We start from the raw sequence: 21982 nt of genomic DNA, 5'->3' as shown, positions 1-21982 counted from the left end.
TGCTCCCTCAGGTGGACAAAATAGTGCCGTGGGACCTTTCACAAAGAAGAGCAGAGGAGTGAGTTATCCTTGGTATTGTAGTCATCCCTTAATCAACACAAACAGATTATCGGATTATTATTTCATTGATGTTTGTGGGAGTTTTCTGTATGCAAACTGGCTGCCGCTTTTCCTATATTACAACAGTGACTACATGTCAACAAAGTACTTAATTGGCTGTAAAGCATTTTGGGTTGTCTGGTGCTTGTGAAAGGCACGATACAAGTCTTTGATTTTTGTCTGTTTAAGAAAGTAAAATAAAAGACTTGACAATGAAGGCTCCTTGAAAAAGTTTAAACTAAATGTCTGTCTGCACTTTGGGTTAGGATTATGGACAAAAAGAGGGGATGTGGGAGTAAGCAAGATTGGTCTTTGTAGAGTAGGTATAGACATGATGGGCTGAATGGCCCCCTTCTGTGCTAAAAACGCATTTTATCATTAAATAAACCATTTTTTTGTGATTTGCTTACTGTTCAAGCTGTTTTTCAACACAGTTTTCTTGCATCATTGACTTGAGAACAATTTCTGTAAGGCCAGGTCTCTTAGTTAGAGATTAGTGCTGTCAAGGTCTAATGATTAATCCTGACCAGGATAAGTTGCTTACCAGAAAAATATATATCTATATCTTTTGTTATTTTTGATGATGGAAATCATGACACAGTTAGGTCACTTTTAATAGGTGAAACCTGTGTCCATATTTACCTACAATGAAAAATAAATTCTCAAATGCATATTGATGTAGCTTAGATACTATGCAGCATGCAAACTGCTATCGTTAAAACATTGATAGCCCTTCTGGCTTATCTTAACTCTTAAATGATGGCCTTTGATAGCGAGGGCTAAATAACTTTTATACAAAAAATGGGAAAGATGAATAGACTTTTGTATAAAAAGAATTAGAAATGCCTACACTAGAATGTGTCAGTCAGCCTTTGCTCAATGGTTATCATTCTCGCCTCTGACTCAGAAGGTTGTGGGTTCAAGTTGAACTCTTAAGACTTGAGCAAACATCCTAGTTTGACAGTTTAGGGTAGTGCTGAGGCAGTGCTGCACTATTGGAGGGGAGTCCTGAAGCAATGAAAGGCATTATATAAATGCAAGTCATTAAAGGTACCACATGGTATAGGACAGAATTGCTGTAGTTCCATATGCCTTGATTCCCTTAACCAAATAATTTCATTACCTGATCAACAACTTTAGTCTGCTATAATAGACATGAAATGAAAATTGCAATGTACAAATGAACATCCAGCTGAATGAAAATTGCACCAATATGAAATACAGTATGAAATATTTATAAAGATGTTACATTTAGCAAAATAAGGATTTGCCTTTTTGTGCAGTTCAGAATGTCAGTGGTTTCAAACTGCGGCCAATCTTTTCTCTCATGATTATAATCATGAAGTGGCAACAGCCATTTGCATAAAGTGGACACGGTTTCCTGATAGGGGACTTCCTCTGTGAAGAAAGAAGCAGTTTGATTAAAATGTTAATGGGCAAAGCATGCCTTAATATATAATTTCTGACTGTTAACTGTTGAAATGAGAAGGCTGTTGTGACAGAAATGCAGTTTGTTACAAGCCATTATCCTGTACAATAGGGGACAATGGACCAGTCAACTAAATATCAGTAGTAGCAAAAAAAAGGAATTCCGACTAAAGGGGAAAATATAAAAGCATCTAGAAACCAAAAATACATTAATGAATAGTCCGTGTGGATTTCAAAATGCAGAGTCTTGCTTGACCAACTTCATAAATTCTTTGACCAGAATGGGTCTTGAGACAAGGGTGATGTAGTAGATGTAATTTGCCATCCATAGAAGGGCCTCTGTGTGGTGTATTTTGTATTGAGAGGCCTGTTGCACAATAAGTCCTACACTTGGTGGGGCATTGCCTGGTTGTAAACATCAGATGTGCCTCTATAGCTGAGAACAACTCACTGCTGCAACCTTTTGTTCACCTTCACAACTATCATCATTGAAAGACTTTGTTGTGGTATAAGATTTGTTGATTGGCAACCCTTGCTCACAATGTCATAGGGTGCTGTAAAGTACGTTTTAGAGGCACCGCCCTTTACCTCGCCTCCACCCTAAGCAGCCTACTGCTGTGCCCCATGACTGCTTATTTGTCAGGAAGGTTCCTGCTAATTTTGTGGATAACCTTCATATTTGGAGGTTGTTTTGGCTATCCACTGCCCATTGACGTGGTTGGTAGCTGCAACTCACCCCAACTACACCAGCGAGCCCGTTCACATGGGGGCCAATCTCAAAGCCTCCATGAAGCTTTGCTCTATTAACATCAATACATGGGAAACAGATGCCCAATCATGACCAAAATGGCAATCCATTGTCAAAAATGAAGGCCTTACAATCAATAAGAGCAGCCATTGAGAGAGGACAGCAAGATGGAAGGAGAGGGCAGCTGCTCGAGCCAACAGTCTGCCACCACTTCTACTGACCAACAACTAATGTCCTCGCTATGGGAGAGCCTGTAAGGCTAAGAAAGATGGTGCTGATAAGCCACCTGCGAAACTACAGCCAACACTGATATCTCTCAAAAACCCAGCCATCTGCAAGGAAGAATCATCTTTGACTTGAAGGGTTGCTGATGATGATGAGTAGATGTAATATCTAGATTTGGATGAGGAAGGATGAGAAGAGGATTGAGTAGAGAATAAATGCTGTTACAGACTGGTTAGGCCGAATGGCCTGTTCATGTGCTGTAAGTTCTATATGATTCTATGTATACACGGCTGAGGTTTGAAGCTTCAACACTTTTGGTTTCCCAAAATAGCCTGAAGTTCAAAGGAAATACATTCTTATAAAAGAAGCCTAGTGTCAGTTACACCTTTTACCCCCTCTCCAGTTCATTTAGTGTTTCTCACAGTCCGAAGTGCACCCCTTCTCTTCAAGGGGGCTGAGTACATTTTCTGTGCAGTTTGGTGTGGTCTCTGCCATTGAATGGTACAGTACTCTTGTACTTACAGTAACAGTGAGATAAACTCTACAGGAAGTCTGAGCAGGAAATCCTCCTGTTGCTGAATTTTCAATTTGATTGAACAGAAAATGAGTTGTTGTGGAGAGGGAAGACCTTTATTTATTCTTGCAAAGTAAAATTAATAGATGACCATATTAAAATAATTCAGAAATGTGATTTATTATCTTTTGTAGGTGCAAGTAATTCTGGGGATGCACAGAATAGCTGTGGGTTAACAAATTCATTAAGAACTGACAAAGCTCTTGAGACAGCCAGGGTTAAGCAACAAGTTGGGCCTGGGCAGCTTTTCTTCATTGTTGTTGCACCTCATCCTCCTTTCTCTAAAAATGGGCATCATGGGAAAATCTAGATTTATAGTTTGATTAGGTTTAGGAATGCTGGCTCAATTTAGAAGATAATCTGAAGATAAACTGTAGATCTTAATAGTGATGAAGTATCGTATTTATGGAGCATCTGTGAGAAACCTTAACAAAGGCTACATCTCTTATCCAATTCAAGCTGATCGACTTCCCAATTACTGATTTAGGCCTAATCTGGTCATGTGTGACCTTGGCATCCTTTTCAGTACCAAACTCAGCCTTGCACTCCACATCCACATACTGCTTTGAACTTAGCTTTATATTTCCATTTCCAGTCTGTTGACAAGATTACCTCTGTTCAGTTCTGGAGTTACCTGCTTATGCCCTCACAACTGCTTAAAAAAAACCAAAATCAAAGCTTTCATTATCTCAAGGATTGACTTGTCCAACTTTCTGCTTACTTATTTCTGTTGCAAACTCCAACTCATTCAAAATTCTATTGCTGCACACTCATCACTTATTACCACCAAACTTGCATCTCCTTCTCCCTATTTTAATCCTTTCACTTTAGTTCCTATCCCACTTACAACATCAAGACCATCCTGGTCAAAGAGGCAAATGATAACCTACATGTACGTAACTACAGTGCACCATTCCTATTCCATGACCCTGTTGGCTCTGTAATTTGACTGACAGCCGCTCTTAGTGGCAGATTCTTTATCAACCTTGGCCTTCCAAAAACCTACCTCTTCAGCCACACTTTCAGTCATCTTCCACTTCCTGCCTAGCTTTATTTAATCTTTTGTAAAACATCTTGGGGTCTTTGTTATGTCATGGATGTTATGCAAACATAAAATGTAATTCCTCACTACCACCAATGCACACATTTATTTCAAAGTTGGAGACACGAAAATAGCTTTAGGCCCACTCCCTGCAGTCAGGAGAGCTCTCGCTCTGTAAATTGATAGAATAACATTTTTGTTATAATTATTGTTTTTTGTGTGTCTCGGCTAACTACAGCCTGATAAGGAAATACCAGTGGTCATTACAAGCTGATGCTTAGGTTAACTCCCATGTAATCCCCTCTAATTTCTGTTTGAGGTGCCATTTATCATTAACTGCAATCAGGAGCTAGAGGGTATCTTGCGCATAATGGCAGGCAGTAATTGGGTTGTTATAGGAAAATAATATCTGGTCATTATCCTACCAATTATCATGGATGTAACAAGTTTAGGCTGAATAGAATCATCATAGCCATCCTTTTGCAGAACCTCTCGATAGAATGGATGTTGGTGACTGCTCAAGTGAAATTTGCAGCAGCAAATTAATGTGGTTGTCTCAAGTCTCCTGTTTGATCCAGGCTATTCTTTGAGCAGTTTTCATGAACCTACTGTGGATACAGCTTCTCTTTATAAGGTTCAAAAATTCTGAAATAAACCTGTGGTGTTTAGGGGGAAGGGATCACTCCCAGCTTTTAGTTCCTTCCCCATAATTGACAGTAAATCAAATGATTCACCCGACATGATGGGAAACCATCTGACTATAAGCTGAGAAAGGAAAAGGTAATCCTATCCGGGAGTACTGTAAATAGAAAACACATTTTATTGGCATAAGAACCATATGTGACATGAGGAAAAAAGAATTTAGGCAGCAAGTTATGATCTGGATTGCGTTGTCTGACGGGGTGATGGAACCAGATGTAATAGTCATTTTCAAAAGAGAATTTGATATGTACTTCACAGGAAAAAAATGCAGGGCTAATGAGACAGGGCAGGGGAGTTGGACTAATTGTTCAGCTCTTTCAAAGAACTGGCAAAGGTGTGATGGATCGACTGGCCTCCATGCTGTATGATTCTCTGATAACAGTTAATGCTAGTGTTTGTGGGGAAGCACAGAAACATTGTGTTGAGGTAGCATGAGGCAAGTCACTGATTTCCCATAGCTTAGTGCAAGTTCATGGTGAAGGCTAACTGTATCATGTCATGAGGTAGACTCCTAAGTTCTGATGCCTGAGTGAGAGTTCCACAGTAAGGGGAAGTGTATATTAAATATTGCTCTGGTGGTGATTTCATTGAGCATGGAATAGGCCACTATCATCTCCACTAATCTGCATGACTTTTGAGTACAAGAGAACGAGAATCCGTCATTGGCTTACTATATGGACCATGAACAACAACAACTTGTTCCACTGTAGAGCAATTTAGAGATGGCAATGGACGGACCTTGTCAGATCTATAGTTTTCTAAAAAGTTTAGCACTCACCTATAATGCTTTCTTTACCTAGTGCAAATTAGCTGTAATAGAACAAATTGCAAACTTCTGTACATTCTGGAAATCTGAAATGAAAGCAGAAAGTGCTGGAAACATGAAAGATCATGTACCTGAAAGGTTACCCTTGTGTTCTCTCTCCACAGATGCTGTCTGACCTGCTGTGTGTTCCCAGCATTTTCCTGTTTTTATTTTAGATGTAACTGAAGAGAATTTCAGTCCTTGCATTGAATAACACCGACTAATCATGGTTAATCTTGAGTGCGTGCATTTGTTTTTGGTACACTTCCGATAGAAACACCCAGTTTTTGAAATTCCACGAACACCCATGTTACAAGTAGATACAGGCTCAGGATCCCATTGACTGTCACCGCCTCCAAAAAGAAAATCTCATTTTGAATCTCCAACCCCTCCTCTCAGATGCAGCATTTCTTGTCACTGTTTTACTGAAGTTACCATGCTATTTGCCCTTTCGAGCTTTCATCCCACCCTTCTAAGCTCCAAATCTGCCATCCCACATGCTTCTTTGTTCTCCCTGCATTTTCATTGAACCCAAGATTCAATTTACTTTATCTATCCCATCTCCTGCTCTAGTTCGTTGTTTCCAGAGCCTCAACTCTGTGGCACCCAGTCTCTTCCTTCTCTTGCAATCTACCGGCTTTTCAACCCTCGGGTTTGGTAGCAGCTACTTGCTCCCTCTGGATTTGGATGATTTTTAAAAACTATGCTGATGCCCTGTTTGCTCTTCCCTTCATTTATTCTTTTTACTCTAAAGACTGCCTATTTCAGCATTTGTTGAAAGAAATAGGTTAATGAATTCTAATTTTTTTTAATTTGAAAAAAAATTGAAAGTCTTTTTCCTGAGTTGTAGATATGAAGGAGATCTGGGTTATTAATAGTTGTCAGTGGTTATTTCCATTTTCAGTGCTTATGCACTGATGACATATCTACAAAGTTACCTTCTTTAACTCTTCGGAGGGCTGAATGGAGTAAGCAAGTTTATCATAAAGCTACCAAGATTCTAAGAATACTGTAAAATCTAATGTAACGTTATTTTCTATTTGTAGTCTCAGTATAAGTCATGAAAGTTGGACAAATGTACAGATCTCGTGTTAGAAACTGAAGAATACGTTGTAGTGTCACCGCTGACACTGCATATTTTAGATTTTCAGCACGCTATGAATTCTAAGTCCAGTGCATTGAGCTTGAAAGGGAGTAGTCCATTTGAGATCTATAAAACATTTTTTGACATCTAGCAGTTATTTTTGAAATTTGGCTCTTTTTTCTGTAAACATGGGTTCCAAATGCAAAGAAATTACTATCTCATCAGAAAGTGCAATAAGAATATTTTTCACCTTTTAATTCTCTCTCCCCTCTTGCTGACATGTGCTGGGGCATGGTTCCACAAACTCCATTTGACCTCCAGTAACTCATTCAAGAGCTCAGCCCTTTTTTCCCCCCAAGGATGGGTAGGCATTAAGCATTGGCAGGTTATTGATCCGCAGAGCCTGTTCCTGTTCTCAAGTTTTGTCATGCATGTGCAATTTCCAACAGAATAAAAATCAGGCTGGAATTTGGGCTGCTTTTTCCCACTCAAATTGTAACTCTTTTTCCTTTTCACTCACTCAGATCACAAACTCAGTCCAAGCCATGACACAATTCCACCCTAGGCAAAAGCAAAACACCAAGAATGCCGAAAATCAGAAAATGCTGGAAATATTCTGGAGAGAGAGAAACAGTTAATATCTCAGGCTGATGACACTTGTCAGAACTCAATTAATAAGGAATTAAATGGGTAACAAAAGGATAATCTGGTAGAAACAGAAAGCTACTGAGCTCCTTTGTAATTAACTGGACTTTCAAGTTGGGCTCCATGTTATTTATAAATTTATAACATGAGGAAAGCTGGTAAAACTTCCATAATTTTTAAATTGATTGACTCTATTAATGTACCTATGTTGTGTTGCTGAATTCAGTAATTTATAAACTCCCAGCACCAATGCTGAAATAATTGTACAGCACAGGCAAGCAAAGCCAACTTAAGTGCAGCAGGAGAAATCAGGTTATATTTATATACAGTATTAGTTATAATCTATTGTATTTTGCTGCCTTCCAAATACAGGGTTAAACCAATGAACTACTATATAATGAACTATATAATAAAACAATGAACTAATATATAATTCTGCATTCCAATGCTCCTCTGACCAGCGAGCCTCCCATCTTCCACCCTACATAAACTCAAGCTCATCCAAAACTCTGCCCCCCATGTCCTAACTTGCACCAAGCCCCATTCATTCATCATCCTTGTGTTCGCTGATTTAAGTTTGTTCCTAGTCTGGCAACATCTCTATTTTAAAACTTTCATACTTCCTTTGAAATTTATCCATGCCCCACCAACCCCTGTCACCTATCTCCAATCTCTTCCAGCCCTACAACCTCTGCTTTCCATCAATTTTCACCTCTTTGAGCATCTCCAATTTTTAATTGCTCCACAATTGACAACCGTGCATTCAGCTGCCTAGCGTCCAAACTCTGGAATTCCCTTCATAAACCTCTGCCTCCTCTTCTCCTTTAAGATGCTTCTTAAGACCTACCTCTTGGACCAAGCTTTTAGTTATCTGTCCTTCCATTTCCTTTGTGGATCAGTGGCAAATTTTGTACCTTTTTTTTAAGGTACTTTGGGATATGTTAAAGGTGCAATATGAATACAAGTTGTTCAAAAGCCTGTACATGAATCTTGAAAAGAGTGCAACTTTGTAAGTTAAAAGAAAAGCTTGTATTTGTACAGCATCTTTCACAAACTCAGGATGCCCCAAAGCACTACATAGCCAGTGAAGTACTTTTGAAAAGTAGTCACTGTTGTAAAGCAGGAAACACAGCCTCTAATTTGCACAAAGAGCAAATAGATAAATGAACAGTTAATCAGTAACATTGATGTTGGTTGAGGGAAGAATATTGGCTAGGACAACAGAAGAATTCTGTTTTCTTGGAATAATGCCTTATGTCCGCTTGAGAAGACACAGGACCTTGTCTAAAAGACAAAAACAACATTCTTTCAAGGTTACACTAAATTATAAGCCTGGATGCTGTGATAAAACCTCTGGAATGGAACTTGAAACCACTGGAATGGAACTTGAAACCACAACATTCTTATTTGAGTAAGAAGATTATCACTGAGCCAAGGGTGACGTTTGCAAACATGGCCTCGGTATATGATGGTGGGTTAACAGACACGTTGACTACTTTCTTCCTTGTGTCACTTCCAGTTTGCTGAGGAACGGCTCTGGTTGCTCAGTTTAAACTATTAGATAAAAAGGAAGATCATCCTCTACTGCTAATTATTTCATTGTGTTATCACATATCCATTGCTATATTTAATCAGACATTGTGCACTCCCTCAAAGTTACTGAACTGTCTTTTATGTACCCTTGCAAGTGAGTTTGTTTCACTGACTGGATTCCATTTTGAAACAATGGATACTAATGTCTACATGTTTGTGGTGTTGTCCTCAAGCTGTGATCAGGCCTCCTGAAAATGATTTTCTGTCATCGCAAATTGGGACAGTAAGTGTGGACCAGTAAGACCCCCACACATCATCCATGTGGACTCTTGAATGGGAATGTTGAAGCATTTTTTTTTAAGGAGGATTCAAATCTGTTCTATTAAATTCCCCTTCCCAGGAGAGATTCATCACTATATTAGACTTCTAAAAATAGAACACAACACATGAAAGGAATCTTATGGAGAAATTGGATTTGTCTTCAGACTGAGGTACTTTGCTTACTGCCAGAAGATTGCACACCATGGGTGGAATTTAACCCAGATGAAAGGGGTCTTGCCCCCTGGCTGGAGAGCTGGCAAGAGCCCTGTGTCGCCTCCTTTGGAGAAGGCCCACCACATTAAGTGCCAATCAGGCACTAGAGTGGCCAGCAGTAGACCTTTCCATGGACCAAGGACCCTGGGGGTCAGAGGGGCGGTGTGATAGAGATCCTGCTCCTCACCCCAGAGCTGCAAGTCAGTCAGAGGCTGGCAGTTCTCCATTGCAGGCAGCACCAGTGGGCAATGCACCCAGCAGAGGCCCAGAATCGGCAAGGGACCTCAGGCTGCAGGTGAATGAGGGCATGATGAGATCATGGGGAGGAGAGTCGCTGGCTGTGGTGGCTGTGAAGGGGTTCGGAAGAAAGGGTCGGTGGAGTGGGGTTGACTCTCAGCAGGCACCCCCGCATTCCTGATATCAGGTCCCTCAATCAGGCATCGAGTGCCATTGAATGAGGGACCTCCCCCTCCCCCACCCCACCCCAGGAGTCCAGAAGCAAAACAGACAGGATTTTGCTTTTCAGGATCCCTGCCTAGTGACTCCCTGTCCGCTGCTGCTTGAATACCAGGCTCTGGAGTGGACATTAGTTGCCACAAGCCTTCCCACCCTGGACTTGCAGAGGTGGGGGATCCCTATCCTGCACCCTCTAGCCCGATTAAGTGTCCCCCACCCAGCTTTCACCCTGCAAACTCATCTCCAGCGAGAGGATTAAATTCTGCCCTTTGTGGCTCCTTTAAATGTCTGTCACAAGAGCCTAGATGTTTGCATTAAGGACCCTGTAGCAAAGTATTCTGTGCATCAGCAGTCCCCTGCATAAAAACAATTCTCCTAACTTCCTTATACTTTTAATTTGATAATCTTATCCATGTTGCTGTAGTCAATGTTATAGACTGTATACATTGCTGCCACTGTGTGCTGGTAGTGGAGGGAGTAAATGTTTAAGGTGGTGAATGGGGCGCCATTTATTTATGCTGAGAACAGAAGTGAGCTGGCCCAGGCCTGACCCCTGGAGGGTACAGAACTGCCCAACTGATCTCCAATCCAATAACACCTACTTACTCTGCTTATCTCTTAATTTTACACCCATACTGTGTGGTACAGACAAGGAATTGGTTTGTTAGGCTCCTGTGTGTAAAAGGGGAGGGATTGTTTGCTCAACAGTTGTCGACTGTTTCATTAAGTATGAGGAGAATTGGTATTGGTGTTGTACCATGGCTGCCGTACAGATGATATAGGATGTCCCTGATTGATTTGAGATTCTTTAGTCAAAATGGAGTGGAAGTATTTTATAGCTGTGGCCGAGGCAGCTTTCCTAGTAATGAGTCAGTCACTTACTCACTACTTAGACCATATTGATTATGTTTCTCATATCTAATCTAAATAGGCAATTCACTTCCAGCTTCTGGAGAAGAAACTGGAGTCATAGGGCAGAACAATTATCTAAAATCATTCAGTCACTAAAACCTAACATCACCTGAACAGATAATTTGCTTCATCATCTCTTCTCCTTTCAACCTCTGCATTATGTGCCTTGATCCTGCACTAGTGTCCCAATTCTAAAATGGTAAAATTCTTCAATTTGTTCCCTTTGACAGTAGCTTTTTTAAAATGTTTTGGCTTCGTCCATTGGCCAAGCAGCGCCATGGAAATGACTGGTTCCATTACACATTTGCTTTCTAAATATTTTATGAATTTTGTTTAAGAAAAAATGTTGAACTTGCTGTTGGAAAATGCCAAGAGTGAGCATTCCAGTCATTCATTCATATAAAATTACCAGTGTTAGGACCTGCACCCCTAATATGTGGACGGTTAAGCTCCAGAGTTTTGCTGACGGAATGAGCTCAAGTAAAACAGCCCCTGTAATATTATCCAAGTAAAATACTGTAGCATTAAAATGATGCTGAGATACTTCAGATTGATGTAGCCAAATCTTTATGCCAATCTGAAACATCTCTATCATTCTAACAGTTTTGTGGAAGGTTTAAACATCTTCATTACTCTTTGCTTTTGTGCAGAGTGATTATAGGTTGCTGAGCAGCAGTGCAAATAGCCTTAGCAGCCTGTATTGGTTCATATGGATGCCATACCACATGTCTAATCCTGTTTACTGTACAGTGCTCTGTTCACAGGGTATCATGATCCTGCTGCTTCAGACTTCTGCAGGTTGGGCCGCATTAATCATTCCCTGCTTTCTGTGAGCAGAGGTCTTCTATTTATCATGTTCTCTTAAGCTTCATTTGTGTTGTGTTTTTGCTTTGTTAATAAACTACATCCGTTATTATTGTGTGGTTCATGTTCTGTTTATATAAATTCACACTTTTTGACACAAAATTGTGAATTTCCATTTAAGTGAAACAGAAAATTGTTTTATCTAATAAAATATATTTTTTCTTGTGCATTTTTATGTTCATCAAGGCGACTGGTGTTGGGGGATGGTATGACACCCCCCCATATGAAGCACACAGTTACGCACCTAAGACAGATGTACCATACTTAAATGCAGAGAATATCTCCTTTTGCACTGCCCCAGCCAACCCAGTGCAGAAGAGTACCTTCTACCTCACCTTGTAACATTGCCTATATTAATCTTGCTGTGATTTCCATGTGAGATTGCCGTTCTAATACCAGTATGTATCAGATAATCTTCAATGAGGTTTTCATTTCTTTTTCTTGCAGGTTGCCATGGTTGAAGTACAACTGGAGATGAAGTACAGTTACCCCAAGTTCCTGCTCATTGCCTTCAGCGCCTGCACAACCGTGCTGGTTGCTGTCCACCTCTTTGCCCTCCTGATCAGCACTTGCATCCTCCCTAACGTGGAAGCAGTCAGTAACATCCACAATCTCAACTCTGTCAACGAGTCGCCCCACGAGCGTATGCACTACTACATCGAACTAGCTTGGGGCTTCTCGACTGCGCTCGGCATCCTACTTTTCCTCACAGAGGTGGTCCTGCTTTGCTGGATCAAGTTCCTACCGGTAGGCAAAGCTGTGAAGAATGACAAAAATCCTGATCCAGTCCAGACAGCAGAAGGGCACACTGGGTGGAATGCAGCTTTGGCATCCACTATTATCATGGTGCCTGTGGGCCTTATTTTTGTGATTTTCACCATACACTTTTACCGTTCACTGGTAGGGCACAAAACTGAGCGTCACAATCAGGAAATTGAAGAGCTGCATAAGCTGAAAGTACAGCTGGATGGTCATGACCGGGTCTTGCAAATGGTTTGACAAAGTAGCAATTGCAAAAAAAAAAGTTTTACTCAACCACCCTGGGATTCTGGGCTTCTGCAGCCAATATGATCTCAGTTGCAAATGCCATGTGGACTCTCCTGTTTATTCAGGAATCCAGGTTTACAGCTGTGGCTTTTAATTGTCTTTGTGGTTACAGTACTTGCTGCATTGTCTTGAAGAAAAATATCAAGGCTTATGCATCTCTTTTCTTTTGTCACAGAGTTGAGATGTAAACTGGAATTCTAAGCTTATCCAAAAATGTTTCAGGCTGCACAGATGCCATGCCAGCTATTGAGGAACTGAGATTTGAGCAAAAAGGATGTTGATTGAAGAAAAGCTTAATTCCTTACAGGGCTTAAAACTCTAGAGGAACTATTCCAGATTAAAATGAATAACCAGATGTAGACCGATCCCAATTTTTCTCCAATCCACCATTTTGTTTTTACACCACAGGAGTGAACATGAGTCCGGAATCTGGCATACAGAAAGAGTAATGGATTAGACAGCAATGAAAAGCTGTAACTGAACAGAAGATCCAAGGATATGTGGTGTTATGGAATGATGTTTGGCATGTTTCTGGAATGTCTTGGATTTTCACAGTGGATTCTTCCTCTCCCTACCCTACACTGAAATTCTTAAAAGCAGTTTTATAAAGAGGAAACCTGCTTTCTTTTGTTGGGTCCCTGCAGGACTAAATAATATCCAATGCTGCCCCCAGCTGGTCATGAGGAGTATTATAATCCGGTGGGGCTACCCAATGGACCCCTGCTTTGCAGCATGGATAAATACTGTCAGGAGCTCAGTGGAGTGGAGGTTCAACCTGTTCCCCTCTACTCCATAGCAACACATACTGATGCTCCAATGCAATGTGCCACTGTGCCTCCATATTATTAACGATAAGCTATTAAAATCCTGATGTGGATAACCTTATTTAACCCGATGCCCTAGATCCTGATCTATACATTGTTGTCTAGGATATTGAACTGTTCTGATCTTGGCAGGCAGTGTCATCGTTGATGTGGATTGAAATGGAGACCTCTTCTCTGTTCAACTCTTGACATAAAGGGGAACCGCTTGTGCAAAAAGAGGGAGAAATATTTCCTGGTGTAATTTTAAAATATCAGATGGATTTATGCCATCTAAACACTGCTTACTTGATTTATATAGTGCTCACTTCTCCCCAGCTCCTTTTTAACCATGATGCCATGCTCTGGCGAGCTTGGCCCCTTCACCTTATTTCGTTAAAGTTTCAGGATTTTGATGATTAAGTCTTAATAACAGAGCAGCCAATTGTCATAATGCTAACTGCTAATTAGCTAAATTTTAGGAACTACTTAAAATATCAGTTGCAAGAAACGATGTGACATTTTCTTGTTTTGGAATTGGAGCAAATCTGGAGTGATTATAACTGAGTCAACCTCAATTATGATTATAGTGCTACGGCCAGATGAAGAAGGAAGCAAGGACTCCCCTTTTTATCCCCCATTCCTCAGTATCATAACAGGGTTTTTAATTTATAAGGATGAATGTGTCAATTCAGTGTATGTACCGACCTATTTATGTGCTGATTGCAAAGAACTCTGTCCAACAGGCTTTCTTGAGTTTAAACATGTAAGGGGTTAGGCTTTATTATGCTAAAAACCCACCCAGGCAAAGATATTAAAATGTCAAAAAGGTAAAAAAACATTCAGACTATTGCAACACGCATACACACACACACACACATCTACTCAAGCATGCAAAAATACAAGTTACAAAGTAGACGAGGTTAACTTTTGGCAAAATTAAGATTCAACAAGAAAAGGCAAGTAAATAAAGAGTTCACTGATTCTAAATTATTTATGCTGTTGTTCATGGCTGGGCAATTCTTAAGCTGTAGTCCTTGTTTTTTTTCCTGGAAACAGTGCTTTGGGATTTGAAATTGGCTTTACAGTTTCTCTATCTGCTGTCCATGGTATGATATAAGCAGGCAGGGTTCAAGATATTTGAGAGAGAGGAGAGGCAGAGTGCCTTTGGCTGCTGATGTCATCTACTATCAGATGTTATTTTTTCCAGACTGCTGGAAAGCAAGCAGGGTTTTGTAAAAAAAAAGGCAGTTCAATATGGTGATCCCAATCACATGACTTCTCCCTCCATAACTATTGCGTATTCCACAGAAGGAAATTGACTGGCTCATATCTGGACAGACCTTGGCCATTGTTTTATGGCCTAAGTGATTAATTTTTAATGTCCAGATGATCACTTCTGAATGACCTGTTCTTCCATGTAATAAGCTAGGAAGAACATATCAACACCTCCAATGTGACCATTGTCTCTGTTGACTCTGCCTCCAGCCTGATGTAAATGGAATGTAGCCATTATAGTGATGCAAATGGTGGCAGCCATTTTAACTTTCAGACCATCTCTGAAATAATCCTTTATATCAGCAGTTGTGAAATTCCACAGGAGGACTGCCTGCTCATGTCCTAATTGTAATCCAATTTGGAAACTCCGGAAACTTGACCCACTTGCAGTTGCAGACAATGTCAGATGACCACTGGCAGCCATTTTAAGTCAGTGTTTTTGTTTTTACAGTTGAAACTGTCCTATTTAAAAAGTTCCATTGGTGAGCCAGCGGATGAAATTGAAATTTAATATTTGACATCAAATCACCTAAGAATGGAAAAAAAATCCAATGTTCCCCATTTTGGACCCTACCTGTATTTACCTACCTTAGGGGCGATTATGAAAATTGGTGGCTTTTTATGGCTGATTTGGTTTTAATGGTTGAGCCTGACATGGACTCGGGCTGAATGGCCTCCATCTGTGTCGTGATGACTCTGTGATTTGTGCATGCTGTTCTGTTGAAAGATCCGGCACCCAATCTTATTAACGTGTTTAATTTCTGATGAAAAATAATTTCTGGATGGGGGGGAGGGGTAGAAAGTTTATCTGTGATTTCTTGGAGATATTGATAGGTGAAGAGGAAATTAGGTTGCTGCATCCATACTCCTTAATCAGGGGTTTGGGGAGATGGGAATCAGTCACTTTTGAGTGTAAAATTGCACTCATCAAACAAGAGACCAATCTTTGCATGTTTGCTGTTTACTTGTGCAGCTTTTACACGCTTAACTACAATGGTGGCCTTTTTACTGAAATCAGTGACCTACAACTGCTTTGATATGCAATTATTGGTGTTTTTTTTTTAAACATTATTGTGGTCTGATTTGATCCTTGGATCAGACAGTGTAGTCTTAAGTTTCCTATGTGCAGTATATGCCAACCTTTTATGTTTCATATGTGAACACTTAATTGTCTTAATCTTTATGAAGTCAAAAACTGCTGTGACTTGGGTCCAAGAGGAGTGTAGTGTGCAGTTTGGTACCCTGTGCTTCATTGCGAAGCTTATAGTTACTGTAACTTGCAAGAGAGGCAACAGTTGGTATATTGCTTTTTTTCAATTTTATAAACCAAATTCCTGGACAAAAAAAGTTGCCTTTTATTTCCAAAAATAATTCTTCTCTGGTACATTGACTAGTATTTTCTGCTTGCACGCCATGTATTTACTTTGTATGTGGTACCATTTATTGTTTTGCTACATTGGTGGCTGCATGGAGATTTGTCCTGTAGCTGTTGGAGAAAAGAAAGTTACATTTGAAATAAAATATTGCAAAATAGATTTTGTGACATCAGTTGCATGAGAGCTGTGGTTTTTTGCTATTAGATTTTTGTGCATTCGCATTACATAAACACGTTACTTCACAATCTGTCACCTCGCATCCTACCCATGGTTTTTCTCTGCTATTGCATTGCAACTGTCCAAAAAATGATTGCTTTTGTTCAGATGATTGCAATTAGTCAAGGTAGGCAATTTGTCAGACACTGTCAGCTCACGTTGTGTCACAGAATGGTGAGGCCTTGATGGTGAATTCCTGGTTCCAGCCAGGAAAATCTGCCTTAGTACCTGGAAGAAAGTTCCTTCCCTCGCAAAAGGATACTCCTGTAGCACTGGCAGAAACATGTAAACAAATGGTGGTGTGCTTTCTTTCAGACAGCGTTAACACCTTCCAAATAAGCTGCTGCCTTGAAGATACTGATAGGTCATAAAACCTGTCTTCAATAACTATGGATTTAGTTTAAGTTCTGAATGATGCAGTGGTTGGACACTGGATTCAAATCTAAGTCTAGAATGTTGGATAGGATCTTTGTGAAATTAATTTGCTGCATCCCAACCCAATGGACCGAGAGTCTTTACCTGGGCCTTAATGTGGCCACTTTAGTACAGCCCCAACATAACTGATGTCAAAAGTGGAGTAGTGGCAGATTGGTGCAATAGCAGGAGCTCCACTTGCTGTGCTTCCCTTATCTAGGAACTGCTTGATGAAGACTTTGGGTGACTTGAAAGAAAAATTGCTTCCTTCCCCAGCACTATGCAGGAAGTTGCACACAAAATTCACAAGTGAAACTTGTGCAAGGTATGACACGTGGCTGTTGGTAACTTAATGAAATGCCTCTGACATCCAAGGATTCTTTTGGGTATCTGCTATAAGCGCAGTAATCACCAGAGCAATGGCCAGCTTAAGTTTGAATAGCCCCACCCCACCCCCCACCTTAAACCAGCTTATATTTCACCCCTCTCCTAACTTTACTCAGTTCTGCTGAAGGGTCATGAGGACTCGAAACGTCAACTCTTTTCTTCTCTGCTGATGCTGCCAGACCTGCTGAGTTTTTCCAGGTAATTCTGTTTTTGTTTTGGATTTCCAGCATCCGCAGTAGTTTTTTGTTTTTATTAAGTTTGAATAAGTCCATTTTAAGAAAGTAAAATATTTGTTTTCACTGCAAAGCAAAAGCTAAAGATAACTATTTGTCATTCCTGATGCTTTAATTCTTCAGTTCTTTCTGAAGAGGTTTGTTGTGTTTCAGGCGATTCTGGAGATTGTCTCTGACTGTTGGTGTCCTTTAATACTGCTGTATCAGTTCATTCTCCAAGTCCTAGCAATACCTTTTTTGGTAAAAGAATGGACTGTGCTTTTTTATTCTTATTAATAAACTCAACGCTATATAAAGGTCATGGCTCTAATTTAACACTAGCAGCCCAGTTTGCTGCAAGTGGATTTATTCAACTTGCATGAATCCGCTTCCCAACAGCTATTTAAAGTCTGGCAGCAGAGGGTTTTAGCTCAGTGATGTGGTTTTGCGACAATTGGTCTGCATTTTCTGGTATTTTAATGGATGAGAAAAATGTGAGTGTGTTGGACCATGACAGGTCTAGAATATAAATGGACTGTGAATGTTGGCAATTTTTAATGTGACAACACAAAATGCTGGAAATATACTATGGGCTGTTTAGCAGCTGAAAGACCATTCACATTCCAAAATTGACATGGTGTACAGACTGCGTCTAACCACTTCACTCAGATGATTCTGGTGAATGTGTGGCACAATCTGTTCAGAGTAGCAGAGTGCACATGTGAGGATGGGGTGGGCGGTGGAAAGAATTGGTTGGACGCCAGGGGTGGGGTGGGGGGGTTGGCGAGGTAGAGGGATTGGATGGACACCTGTGGGGGGGAAAGGAGGATTGGATGGACGCTGCCGGTGGAAGGGGAGGGAATTGGATGGATGCCAGGGGTTGGGGGGGGGAACAAATTGGATGGAAGCCAGGGGTGGGGGAGGAGCGAATTGGATGGACGCCAGGGGTGGGGGAGGAGCGAATTGGATGGACACCAGGGGTAGGGGGTGAGGCAATTGGATGGGGGCCAGGGGTGGGGAGCGGGGAGGGAATTGGATGGACACCTGTGGGGGAAAGGAGGATTGGATGGATGTTGCTGGGGGGTGAGAGGGGAGGGGGAAATTGGATGGAAGCCTGGGATGTGAGGGGGGAGGGAATGGATGCTTGGGGTGGGAGGATTGGATGAATGCGTGGGCAGGGTAGGTGGAGGATTGGATAGACGTCTGGGAGAATTGCAGAAATATCTAGGATAATTGGATGTAGTGACCTATTGATGTGTTTAGTTGTTGAAATTGTCAGACTGTAGAGTCTTTTCTGTTTCTGTACTTTGCTATTTCAGATGCTGATGGGCTTGCTGCATGTTTCTAACATTCTTTTTGATTTTTAACAGCTTGGTCTATTTGAGTCATACTGTATTTGGATGGTGTGAAAGAGTTAACTGCAATGAAACTATGCAAAGACTATCTGTATTTCTTCAGAATTGTAACCTGTATATGCTAATTCTATTTGTTTCATTATTCCAAAGATTTAAATCCAATTTGGTTTTGGCAAGTCATTTTGTTCTTTTTGTTCAAGTGAAGAATGTTACCGCTGAGGAACAGTATAAATTCCATCTCGGGCAGCCAGTGTTCTGTACAGTATCATTGGATTCATAATATAGCTGCCTCCTCTTTGTCTTTAATAGCCCTTCTATTGCATTAAAAATGACTTTTTTATTTCCCATCTGTGGCCCCTGAGTAAGATTGCCAAACTGGTGGCAGTTTTATAATGTGAACTGATTGGATTTTAATGAATTACCATTGCAACCTGCAGGCAGACTTTGGCTGGACTGGATTTGAACCTGGTCCCAAGGATGCAGTGCAGAATTGAGGCCACATCAACCAACACACTCCTTTTTCTGTGTAACATTTTCATTTTTGGGTGTTAATTATAAACGAGGCGTAGTTGAAGCTGAATCCCTAGCTGGATGGTGACTTTATTTCTAATTTATTAGTGCAGTTCTCTCTCATTGTTAGAGTGAGACCATTTAGAAGGGAAATTGAGAAATACTTTTTCACACACATTAGTAGAAGTTTAAAATTCCCTGCTCCAAGAGGCTGCAGATGCTATGACAATTGGAGATTTCAAGACTGATAGGAGCATTGGTAAGTCAGGGTACCAACAAATATGGAGTAAAGGTGTAAAAATGAAACCAAGTTGGAGTTGAGGTCTGGATCAGCCATGACCTAATTGAGAGAGTAGGCTTGAGGGGCTCAATAGCCTCGCCCTGTTGATATTGCCAGTTTCAATACAGAAAACTGAAAAAAGACTGTGCCTCTGGCACAGAGCCTCACAAAATGGGAGAGCAGGTCAGAGAATTGAGACAAGTGAGACTGGAAGTTATCAGTTTTGCTGAATTTGCTGTGCCATCTTCTATCGCATCAGCGCTCTAGGAAAAGTGCACCAAAGATTTGGAATATCATTTCCTGGTACTTTCCTAGCATTCTATCTCCCTGGCTATCATCATAAGATCTCATTTGGCTTTCTTACTGCGCTGATAATCCTCCTATTCCCCATGTTAGCTGATATTGTTAACCGTTCTCTCTCTTCAGTATCTGCGGAGAGGAACACAGTTAATGTTTCGAGTCTGGACTCGAAACGTTAACTGTGTTCCTCTCCGCAGATGCTGCCAGACCTGCTGAGTTTTTCCAGGTGTTTTTGTTTTGGATTTCCAGCATCCGCAGTTTTTTGCTTTTATCTCTCTCTTCAGTGTTGTCCTCTCTCCTTTTAAATCTGCCATCATCACCCCATCTTGAAAACCAACCCTTGAATCCTCCATCTTTGCATACTACCCATCTCCAATCTCCTTTAGCGCTCCGAAGTTCTTGAACATGTCACCTTCCAAAACTATGCCTATCTTTCCCAGAACCCCATATTTGATTCCCTCCAATTGAGGATCTGCCCCTGCCACATGACTGAAATGGCTCTTATTAAAAGTTACAAATTGCATCCGATATGATTATGACAAAGGTAAGCTATCCCTCCTCATCCTTCTTGACCTGCCTACAGGTCGCCTACACCATCCTCATCTAATGCCTCTACTGTTGTCCGGCTGGGTGGGACTGCACCCAACTGGCTCCATTCTTATCTAGTCGTAACCAGAGTATCACTTGCAATGGCTTTTCTTCTGCTCCCACACAGTTATCTCTGGTGTCCCCCAAGGATCTATCCTTGGCCCCCTCCTGTTTCTCATCTACATGCTGCCCCTCATTGACACAATCCAAAATCAGTGTTTAGTTTTCACTGCTGTCCACCCTCATGATACCTGACTTGTGTTTTAAATATTATCTTAAGTTTTCTGGTGTTCTTATGTGCAGACCAGAAGCCTTATGCCATTGACCTTTTCATTAACTCTTCATCTGTTGTTTTTACCAATCTTGATAATTCTTCTTTCCTGGAAATACTACCAAAACTTAAGCTTCCTTCATGAAGACTGATACAAAGAATTTAGCTAAGGTATCTCCCATGCCTTGCTGCATGTTTATATCTTTGGGATTTCATGTTCCTACTGTTACCCTGACTACTTGTTCATTTTGAATGTATGAAAACCTTTCACAATTTACTTTATAATGGTCTGCAATCTTATTTATTTTTATCTTTAGCTCTTAGCCAGTGTCTCAATTAACAATAACTTGAATTTACATAGCATCTTCAGTGTAGAAAAATATTCCAAAGTGTTGGAACACTGATTCCACAGGAGCATTATCAAACCAAATTTGACACCGAGCCACATGGGAGAGATTAGGACAAGTGATCAAAAGCTTGGTCAAAGAAGGAGGTTTTAAAGACCATCTTAAAGGAGGGGAGGGAGGTAGGAAAATAAAGATTTAGGGAGGGAATTCCAGAAGCTTGAGGTTAAGCTTAAGTGGAACAATTCAAAAGGGGATGTACAAGAGGCTAGAATTGGAGGAATGCAAAGATCCCCTAGGTTTCTAGGGCTGGGGGAGGTTAGGGAGAAGAAAGGGCATGGACAGATTTGAATATAGATGTGAATTTTAAAATTGTTGGATGTATGAGGAGGGGTAGTTATGGTCACAGTCACAGAAAATATATTTTGGGATTTGTAGGGCCATTTCAATGCAGTGACAGGTGGAAACCAGATTGGAGGGATTCAAACATGGAGTTGTGGGAAAACTGGGCATGGATTTGGGAGGCGACAACATTCAAGGACTTTGGAGAGGAAAGGGAGGTTGGTGATGGGATGCTGGCTGACAAGGATGGAGTTGTCGTGGGTGGGTTTTTTTTTAAAAGAGCAGGTGATGATGGAACATTTGAAGGGGAGGGAGACATGAGGAAAGGTAAACCAATATCAGCTAATTTAGGAGTCAGGAAGGGAAGCTGGGCGGTCAGCGTTTTGGTAGTAAAGGGCAGAGAGAGCAGGGGGTTGGTTTCGTGGAACCCTTGAGGGTACGTGGGAAAAACTAGAGAAAGATACGAGTTCTGAGGTTGGCAGTGAGGAGCATTGCTTGGTGTACAGTGGAAGGGAGGGAAGTGGCAGAGCCATCTGAATAGTCTCAATCGTAGCGATGAACAAGTATGACCTTGTATTATCCTCAGTTGCATATTATTACGCCCTGTATTT

General features: G+C 40.9%; 1 protein-coding gene across 1 annotated transcript in view; it reads left to right on the top strand.

Annotated features, from left to right (window-relative positions):
• Window positions 1–16324, top strand: part of orai2 (ORAI calcium release-activated calcium modulator 2) — a 38212-nt gene extending 21888 nt beyond the window's left edge. The window contains exon 2 of the mRNA XM_078548397.1: window positions 12099–16324. Within this exon, the coding sequence (XP_078404523.1) occupies window positions 12099–12650 (552 nt within the window). The 3' untranslated portion in view covers window positions 12651–16324. The remainder of the gene's footprint in view (window positions 1–12098) is intronic.
• The last annotated feature ends 5658 nt before the right edge of the window (window positions 16325–21982 follow it).

The sequence above is a fragment of the Cetorhinus maximus genome, chromosome 9, assembly GCF_964194155.1.
Source record: "Cetorhinus maximus chromosome 9, sCetMax3.hap1.1, whole genome shotgun sequence".
Lineage (NCBI taxonomy): Eukaryota > Metazoa > Chordata > Chondrichthyes > Lamniformes > Cetorhinidae > Cetorhinus > Cetorhinus maximus.
This window is presented reverse-complemented; position numbering and strand designations above follow the sequence as displayed.